At 34.6% G+C, this 9,471-nt stretch overlaps 2 protein-coding genes across 3 annotated transcripts in view; both read right to left on the bottom strand.

Annotated features, from left to right (window-relative positions):
• Nucleotides 1-1,574: 1,574 nt before the first annotated feature.
• Nucleotides 1,575-2,227, bottom strand: LOC122296959 (disease resistance protein Roq1-like). The gene is made up of 2 exons (XM_043106754.1): nucleotides 1,994-2,227; nucleotides 1,575-1,721 (listed from the first exon to the last, which is right to left on the bottom strand). The coding sequence occupies exons 1-2, from the start codon at nucleotides 2,225-2,227 to the stop codon at nucleotides 1,575-1,577; spliced, it is 381 nt and encodes a 126-aa protein (XP_042962688.1).
• Nucleotides 2,228-3,511: 1,284 nt separating this feature from the next.
• The window catches only part of LOC122296280 (disease resistance protein RUN1-like), a 77,881-nt gene continuing 71,921 nt past the window's right edge, over nucleotides 3,512-9,471 (bottom strand). The window contains exons 1-5 of one of the 2 annotated variants that reach the window (XM_043105847.1): nucleotides 8,810-9,379; nucleotides 7,021-8,134; nucleotides 6,095-6,394; nucleotides 5,079-6,005; nucleotides 3,512-4,998 (exon numbers count right to left, since the gene is read on the bottom strand). In XM_043105847.1, the coding sequence (XP_042961781.1) occupies nucleotides 4,414-4,998; nucleotides 5,079-6,005; nucleotides 6,095-6,394; nucleotides 7,021-8,134; nucleotides 8,810-9,324 (3,441 nt within the window). In that variant the 5' untranslated portion in view covers nucleotides 9,325-9,379 and the 3' untranslated portion in view covers nucleotides 3,512-4,413. Of the gene's footprint in view, nucleotides 4,999-5,078; nucleotides 6,006-6,094; nucleotides 6,395-7,020; nucleotides 8,135-8,809; nucleotides 9,380-9,471 lie in introns of those variants that run through there. The other variant, XM_043105848.1, reaches the window with a different exon arrangement.

The raw sequence follows: 9,471 nt of genomic DNA, 5'->3' as shown, positions 1-9,471 counted from the left end.
CTTTAAATTCAAAATTCTCAAATATTCTCTGCATTTTTTAGAACCAATCATGACCTTATTAGTTTTTCAGAGCATGGAACAGTTTCAATAATCACAGTAAGCATATGGCTACCAACACAACAACTGCACTTGTTTCTCTTGGTGTATTGGTATCTTTTGAAATTAATGGAGATTAATGTGGCAACGTAAGTGACGCGCAAGGACTATATGAATATAATGTGACCACTTGGCAATGATGGCAAAGAAAATGAATGGTTCAAATGTGAACCCTCTTACTCATGATATGGCCATTTGCTGTGGCCAAACAGAGGCGTTTGCAGCAGTACGTACGTAGTGTTTGCAGGTTAGCTCCTTAATTTCATCTGGTGCTTCCTTCATAATTGTTGATTAATGTTTAACTAGCTAGATTATGTTGGCAGGCTTTTGATGCCGGGGTGAAATCGATCGGTGCAACTAGCCACTTTATGACCGAAGAACTTGATGCAGTGCCTGTTATTGAACATATGATGATTGCAAGATTGCTAACAGCCATTTTACCTCCATTTGTGACTATCTTCTAAAGCTTAAAGTGGTGATTATATGCTTAAAGATAATAATGATTATGGTCATTATTTACTTGTTTAAGCTATTTGACTAAAAATGATTTAAAATTCAAAGGTTCTTTTCCCAATTTCTATAGAATGTTCATTTCCACATAATTTCCTCTACTGTATTGGGAGGACCATCATGCACCATGTACTCAGCTCCATATGTTTTTTTAGATCGTTACTGTAATTGGTTTCTTGATCATACATGCTTTCATGTCTGATATTGTGATTGTTGTTGATTTTCCTTTTCGCTGGAAGATTACTAGCTAAAGCTAGTTATATAATTTGGAACAAAACAGCATTAATGTTAATGGTTCCAAAATTACATGACTAGGATGCTTGCATTAAATGTCATAGTATGATGCTTAAATGATATTAGCAGGCAAGTAAAGTTGCTAATGATTTGGAAAGAAATGCATGTAGTTAAAATACAACAAATATTTACTTGCCTTCGCCAGATTACTCAAATACTGCAAATCTCAGACCAAAACCATGCATATAGTAGCATTGCAGGGGTCACAAGTACTAAATCTACTGAAATTGCCTGAAATAGTTGGGTTGTTCTCTGTCAAATGCTGGATATAGCATGCATCAATAGTGGGTGGTAAGGCTCAAATGCTGCAACCAGCAATAGACCGAAAAGAAAAAGCCAGGGGTTTTTTTTATAGTCATGAATCAACTGAGGCCAATCCAATTCCAAGTCGAAATCATCATCACCATGACGTCTATTAGAATGTTCTGCTGAGTAGAGGTCTGGAAAACTTTTCAATGACATGCATCCAGTTGCGTCTACGATTTGTATTTTTGGTGGCAGTACTGCAGGAATTTCTTGGAGTTTCTTGCAATTCATTAACTTAGGTGACAATTTTCAACACACAAGATTTTCAGTGCCGGAAGGTCTATTAAGCAACAATCATCCTTCAAGATATTTGGAGTAAAAACAAGTTTTGAACAACCAGTGAGAATGAGAGTCTTCAGATGTCCAAATCAAAGAATGCCAGTCGGGAGATGCACAAGATTTTTGCAGCCTATTAGATCTAATACTTCAAGCCCAATGAGCTGCCCAATGGATAAAGGCAATTCTTTTATATCGGTATATGCTAAGCTAAGCTTCCTTAAACGTTCCATTTCAATCTTGATTTCAAGAAACTTTTGAAGTCAAAAGCAGCCTTTAGCGTAAAGACATTTTAGATGTCAAAACTTGAGGCTTCTTGGCAAACTTCAAAATGAGTGATGCTCAAGCTTATTAAAGGATCCAATAGAAGCATGGACCTCAACTAATTTGTGACAATCATCAACATCCAACCGCTCTAAATTTGGAAATGTAGAAAGATTGGGGATTTTTGTTAGAAATTCACAAAAATTGGAAAGTTTGTACTTACAAAAATTCAAATATATGCACTTACAAATAGCTTCAAAGCTTCATAATGGCTCAATTTCTCCACTTCATATGTTGCATCAACCTTATGATTACTTAGTAAATTTTGATCCCTTGTTATAATGAATCTACTTCCTGAACCAAACCAATCACAATTTCCGGCCAAAGCTTTCAACTGTCCCCAATCATCCACATCATCAAGAATTAGAAGAACTCTTTTATAACGAAGTTTATTCTTTATCACATTGATCCCTGTCGACATGGCCAATATTACAAACCCAAGATGCTCCTAGGATATCAGAAAGAAGAGTCTTTATGTTATGTACCGCTTTCGTAATAGTTGTCTTTCCACTTCCACCAACTCCGAAGATCCCTACCATAGGCATAGTATCATTCATTTGGATGCTTCAAAGGAAATATGCTGCATACGAGACACCACTCCAATTGGATTATTGGCAACCTCAAAGTATGTTTGATTTATTATTTTTGAATCCACCAGTTGAATGATTCTAGGATAAATTCAGATTCATTCCTATCAATTCAATAGAGAAGAATTATTAACGGTTATACCTATTAAAACATTATTAAACATAAAAGGGTTAATTAATATCATTAGAACCATTACTAATCACGTAAAACATTATTTCACTAACCGTATAGAAATCATTTCTTTCTCTTTTGAGGGGGAGCGATGGGAAAAATGAGCAACTTCCTTCCAAAGAAAACTAATTGGAATAAATCACACGCAGCACCTTTTGCAAAGCAAAAAAGCAGATGTCTTGGAATACATCACCCACAGAACCTTAAAACAACCAGCTATTCTATGACAAAATCAGTGTCATTCTATACTGCCATTAATGGCATCATGAGTGGGGGGACTCATAGCTAACCCAGCGGATTTTAGTACTGTTGGGAGTGATTTTGATCCATTTAGTTGTGATCAATTGAGTAGCATATCCTCTAAATTTGAATTATGGATGCTCAAACTTGAACAAGGCCTCTTCTGTTGTGGGTACCAATTGGATTCCAAGCTGTAATCATCACCATCACGGTGCCTCTTAGAAACTTGAATACCATCCATTGAGGCCACTGAATCTTCAATCTCCACATTAACATTCTTAGGGAGCACACTTGGATGAACTTTCACTTCAATTTCACAAGATTTCCATGAGCAGGTTGTGCAAGAAATCTCATGGAAATCCAGTGAGACAATTTGTTTAAAATGACCAATTTGATCCCACAGCAATTGACTTTACTCTATTTTAGCAAACATGCTTGTTGAAAAAGATGATCATGAAAATCATTCTATGCTCTTCCCACGTCCGGAAATTGATAAAGAAGTACCCAAAGTCTAAAATTCCAATACCGTGCAAGTTTATGTTGTTCAATGTTGAAATCCATGAATCTCTTTCCTTTCCAGTAACAGTGTGATTATTTTTTCCAGAGAACATGACTAACCATACATATGGTGATTCTTCTAATCTCACTCTAACACAGGATACAGGATCCCATTAATTTCAAATTCCCTATAAACCTTGAAACTCAATGGTGTTTAAAGTGGAAGTTGCAGCCTTCAGAATTTCCAAATCACACAAATTCTACAAAATACACAATCCAAAGACAATGAAACCTTGGAATATGCCTACTACAAACTTCCAACCTCAACATCATTTATCATTGATGATGAATTTGTGCCTAGAATGCTAAAATGCAGAAAAACTAAAAATGGAACAAGGCCCTGATAGCATAGCACTATTTACCTAAAAAATAGTACAGTTCAACCTTTGGAATAGAAGGCAAGAGTACAGTTCTAACTTTATTCATCCAATACATTCATTGCTTTGATTCAATCTCCTCATGCTCATCCGTCTCCCCATCCACAGTTTGGTTGCTGATAAAACAGGGGAACAAAAAACAAAATTTGAAGATTCCACTGAAACTTCCATCTTCATGCAGCACACGTGGATGATTTTTCACACTCTCTTCATGCTTTTGTATCAATAGGCTCCAATGCTGCAAACAGGGAAAAGCCCAAAAGAAAATTACCAGACAAAAGGTAAAAGTACAGTCCCAACTTCATTCATTTCATACATTCATTGCTTTGATTCAATCTCCTCATGCGCATGCTTCTTTCCATACACAGTTTGTTTGATGAGACAATAGGGAAATAGAAAATAAAAATTGAAGATTCCACCTAAACAACCATCTTCACATTGGACACCTGGATGATTTTTCACTGTCTTCATGCTCTTCTATTATATGGTTTTGAAGAATACCAAATTTGAAGTACAAAAAAGAATACCAAATGAAGCTATGTTTTTATTGGGGCCTAAAACAGGGCAATGTCTCAAAAACAAAACAGAGATGCAAGTTATTTTGGTAGCTACACATTGTGAAGCTTCAAAGAAGCACCATGGCATCGACTATGAATGGCTATAAGTAAAATCATCATCCCAGAAACAAAATTAAATGTACAAAGTGAAAGGGAAAAAATATAATTCGCAGAGAGGAGGAAATTAAAAGAGGGGACTTACTTTCATTCTTGTATACAACTTTGGCTCTGCAAGTTTTATAAAACCACACCATCCCTTTACATCGAAGATCAAATTGAACTTGGAAATTTTCCAAAACTGGTAGCTTAAAAGATTGTAAATTGGAGTACCCCACCCAAATAGCATATCCAGTACTATTTCCCATGCGGTACGAACCCTTATTAACCAATTGTACCCCTTCAACACGACATACATGATCTGACCTCTTACTGGTTATCTTAGCATTAGTATGATCAATTGTACAATCCACTGAAGCATCTTTATAAAGTATTATGATATACAGTACAATTCCTTTTATCTCCTCCAAATTGTGCGGCCCCTCGATATCTATTACCCACTCTTCTTCTCCCCTTGGTCTAACATAATTATCTGGCCCCTTCACCATTCCACTATCCTCTATAAACTCATGAATATAACTCAACCACTCTAAAAATTGATTTTCCGGAAACAAAGTAGCATCATATTCATATTCATAGACTCCCTGTTAAACATCAAACATCATCAACAATTTAATTTAAGCCATACATACTACTAAAAATGAGATCACACATACAAACATACCTTGCACAAATAAGGATTTTGCACTTTATCATTCCATCTATTCTCATGCATTTTCTGAAATATTTCTAATGACTTGAATCCCCTAACATCTACTGCTCTTATATTTGGTGGAAGCTCTGGTATTTCTTCAAGTTTACAACAATAGCTCAAGGAAAGAGATTCGAGGCTCATAATATCTTTGATGCTCGTGAGAAGGCAAACAATATCAGTGGAAGATAGATATAAATGACACAAACTGGCAGAGGAGTTAAACATGGTAAATAAACTAGATATTGGAAAGAAATTTGTTTCTGATTGGAAACAATTTTGAAGATCCAACAATTGTAATCCAGTGCTCCCATTGCTTGAATTCGTTGGAGATGCCAATTCATGGAGTCGTTCTTCACGTAATGACATCTCCTCTTCCATTTTTGTAGACTCAATAGCTAGAAGGGATAGCCCATCATCCCTCATCTTCTTTACAAGATTTGGAAAATTACCACCAATCTCGAGCCAACGTAAATGTTGCAGCCGAATGCAAGCAATTGGGAGACGCATAAGGTTTTTGCAGCCTTTTAAATATAAAGACTCGAGTCGTATGAGGTTCCTGATGGATAAAGGTAGCTCTTCTATTGCGGTGTCACGTAGATTCAATTCAATTAAAGATTCCATTTTACACTCGATTTCAGGAAGATAACGAATGCTTGGGCAATCCCGAAGACCAAGATAGCATAAAGATCTTAAATTGAGGCTTCTTGGAAGGATTTGGAGTTTAGAGCAACAAAAAAAATCCAACATGGAAAGATTGTCCAAAGATCCAACGGAATCATGCACCTCAACTAATCTTGTACAAAATTGGACAGCCAATTCCTTCAAATTTGAGAGGCTTGAAAGATCCGGAATCTTTTTTAAGAATTTACAATCTTCGAAAGTTATAATCGTCAAATTCTGTAAAAGAAAAAGAGGAAAAGTTTAATGGACTTTACAACATAGTTCAAAGAAAAAAAAGTCATTGATGATTATAATTGTTTGCGTACCTTGGGCTTGAATCCATTCCCTAACTCTTTGATGAGGCTATGCTGCATCCTAAAGACAATGAGTTTCTTCCCTTGGAAATTACGTGGCAAATATGGTAAATGATAGTTACTCCAATCAAGGACTCTTAACTCTTCGGAGAGATAATTGTCGGAGAGATAATTGGATTCACAAGAAAAACGTGCATTACGATTTATAAAGACTCTAAGTCTTTTCATGTGTAGAAATGCTTTCGGATGCAACCTTATCTCCTCCTCGTCTTTAGGTAAATCTAATACCATGCCTTCAATTTTGTTTGGCCCCTGATATAAGTGCAGATATAAGTGCATGAAGTTGCTTAAAGATATTTTATGAAAAATAGTACTATGTACTTATCAATTAATAGTACTATTTTTCTTTACGATATTTTAAAAATAAGTAGTATTTATTGATTGCTAAAATCTCAAATACTAAATAGACACGTGCTAAAATATAAAAGATTTGTCTTTTTACCAATTTAAATTTTACGTACTCTCCTATGACTTTCAATAAAACAAACGCTAGCTTGAGGAGAAAATAGACATGAAATTAGAAAATATAAGATATTTGGAATGAAAAAAGGACTTCTATATTTGGTACTTTTATTGACTCATTTTAATTATTAATAAATGAATTCTATATATATATCTACAAATCCATATTAATAATTTAAAGGATATAAATATATATATATATATATATATATATATATGAGTACAACTATATCCATTTGATAAACCAGATTAAACTATGTTAATTTGTGTGATTACTTTTTTGTATATATATTCATTTAGGTATAAATTCATACAATTTATATTTTACCCAAAAAGAAAAAAAAAAAAAATGCACTAGGTTTCACTTCTGGAAAAGGACATAAATGTAAAACCAAGATATTCTATTTTACTCTTACCGTACTGTCCTCCAACACTTCACGGATATCCTTGTGAATCCACAGTCTGCTACGTTTGCTAGGTTCTTTGGATGATTCTAGTCGAACAATTTCTCGTCCCATATCTTGCAGCAAATCATGCATCCCAACACGTTCATTACCCCATTCAATAGTAGTAGTAATAAGACACTTGTCTTTAAGCCTCTTGATTCCATGATCCGGGTAAAAACCACAAGAATCAAATATTTTCGTGACATTTTCCAAAGATTCTCCTTTGAAGAAAAATGCAATATCAAGGAATATTTCCTTATCAGTATCATGCAGACCTTCATAACCAACTAAGAGTACTTTCTGAATATCACCATGGGGAATGTTTTTATATTTATCCAATGCACTTTCCCATTGACGTATACTTTGACTTTTTAGATCTGAACCTAGCACTGTTAAAGCTAGTGGAAGACCTTGAGCATATTTTGTTACTTGTTTAGATATGTCCATAAAATCCTCCGGCGGTTCTTTTTCCTTGAAAGCATGCAAGCTAAAGAGCTGAAGAGCTTCATTGTCATCCAAAATCATCACCTCGTACTTTGAATCAACTTCAAAGGCTTCTAATAAGTGTTGATCTCTTGTTGTTATGAGAATTCTACTTCCCGAACCAAACCAAGCACGATCTCTAGCTAGTTTTTTTAGTTGGGCCAACTCATCCACGTCATCAAGAACTAGTAGAACCTTTTTAGAGCGAAGTCTATCCCGAATCACTTCGACTCCTTTCTCAACATCATTAATATTCGATGTTGTTCCTAAAATCTCGAAAAGAAGTTCATTTTGCAGCTGAATCAGACCTCCCACTTGTTTTGAAATTTCTCTAATATTTCTCAAGAAACAACTTCCTTCAAATTGAAAACGAATCTTGTTATAAATATCGTTTGCAATAGTTGTCTTACCAATTCCACCGGTTCCGAATATCCCTACCATGAGTATAATATCATTCATTCCGATACGTAAATGTTGATCAATGTCTCGTATACGAGACTTTATCCCAATTGGATACACGGCAATGCTTGAAGGTGTTTGGTTTAGTACTTTTCTCGAGTCCACCCACTGAATGATATTTTGGATCAATTCTGACTCATCCCTATAAATAAAAAATAGAAGAAAAATTTAGATTTTGCACAGGTAAATGACATCTCATGAATATGATTGAGTTAAAGTATATATTCTTTTTCCTTTTTTTCTACATGACAAAGTGACAGCATGCAGTAGGTTACGATCGATGTCAAAGAGTGGCCTTTATCCTTCCTTAAATCTAAATGTTTCAATATTAGATTGTGCATTAATTTATCATGCCCTTCTGCCATATTTAGACTTACATTTTCATTAATCTTTTGTATGTATTAACAAACTTTTTAACTTTTTTTTTTTTTTGGTTCCATTCTTGAATTTGAAACTTATAATTATATAAGAGTATTTGTGAGTCTTTATATCTAGAAATAAATTGAAATTAAAAAACCACTACTTATTTAAGCGATTCCCAAATCTTATTCTTTATATAACCCAAATAATAAACAATTCCCACCTCGGCCTTTTTCTTAATTATTTTTTTCCAACTATCGTTCATCAGTTAGTTATTTGATGGATGAAATTTCATATATTCTTCTATATATTTATTCAATGCCAAAAATAATCACAAATATAAAATACTTTTCTTTTTGTATTTTAATTTATCTTCACCCCGTAAATATCTCAAATATATATAGCATCATATACGCATACACATGATGAGAAAGTATATATGGGCAAAGCTAATTACCTGAAGTTCGCTAATGAGAAGCCAGACAAATCGGCTACTTTTTTCAAAGCTACCTTCCATTTTAGCATATTTGCTTTATCCTTGAGCTTATCTCCAAGTTTATCAAAGGATTCTCCAAAAATCCCTTTTTGATGCCGTACTTCCGATGGATCTACGTAGTAAAAAATTGGTAGAACAATTGTTTCTTTGCAATCAAGAATCTTCAATAGCTCGTCTAAGCACCATCTAGATTCTGTATAGTTTTTAGATAGTATAATGATAGAAATCATTGACCCTTCAATAGCTTTGAAAAGTGCTGGTGAAATTTCCTCTCCCCTTTCAAGATTAGTGTTGTCCATGTAAATATTGATTCCATTTTGACGCAAAGCATGATTTAGATGGGAAATAAAGCCACGGCGAACATCCTCACCTCTAAAGCTCAAGAATACATCATGATTCCATGGACAGTTGAAAGAAGACGAAGAGAATGAAGAAGAGGAAGAAGCTCTTGATTGAAAAGCCATAGAAGAAGTCATGTTCTCTGTACGTATGTGCGATTACAATTTAGCAAGAGATCCAATTATAGAGATAAAGTGGGTAAGAGAAAGGAGGAATTTAATTGTTGGCAACTACTTCTTGGCAACACCGTGGACCATGCATGCCAGCTAATTAATCAACATACG

This window comes from Carya illinoinensis, chromosome 15 (assembly GCF_018687715.1).
Source record: "Carya illinoinensis cultivar Pawnee chromosome 15, C.illinoinensisPawnee_v1, whole genome shotgun sequence".
NCBI classification, from domain to species: Eukaryota; Viridiplantae; Streptophyta; class Magnoliopsida; order Fagales; family Juglandaceae; genus Carya; species Carya illinoinensis.
This window is presented reverse-complemented; position numbering and strand designations above follow the sequence as displayed.

Coding starts and splice junctions, on each gene's coding strand:
- LOC122296959 (XM_043106754.1), bottom strand. CDS start 2,227: ATGTCGACAGGGATCAATGTGATAAAGAATAAACTTCGTTATAAAAGA. Junction 1,722..1,993: donor ATGAAGCTTTGAAGCTATTT/GTAAGTGCATAT, acceptor CTTGAAATCAAG/ATTGAAATGGAACGTTTAAG.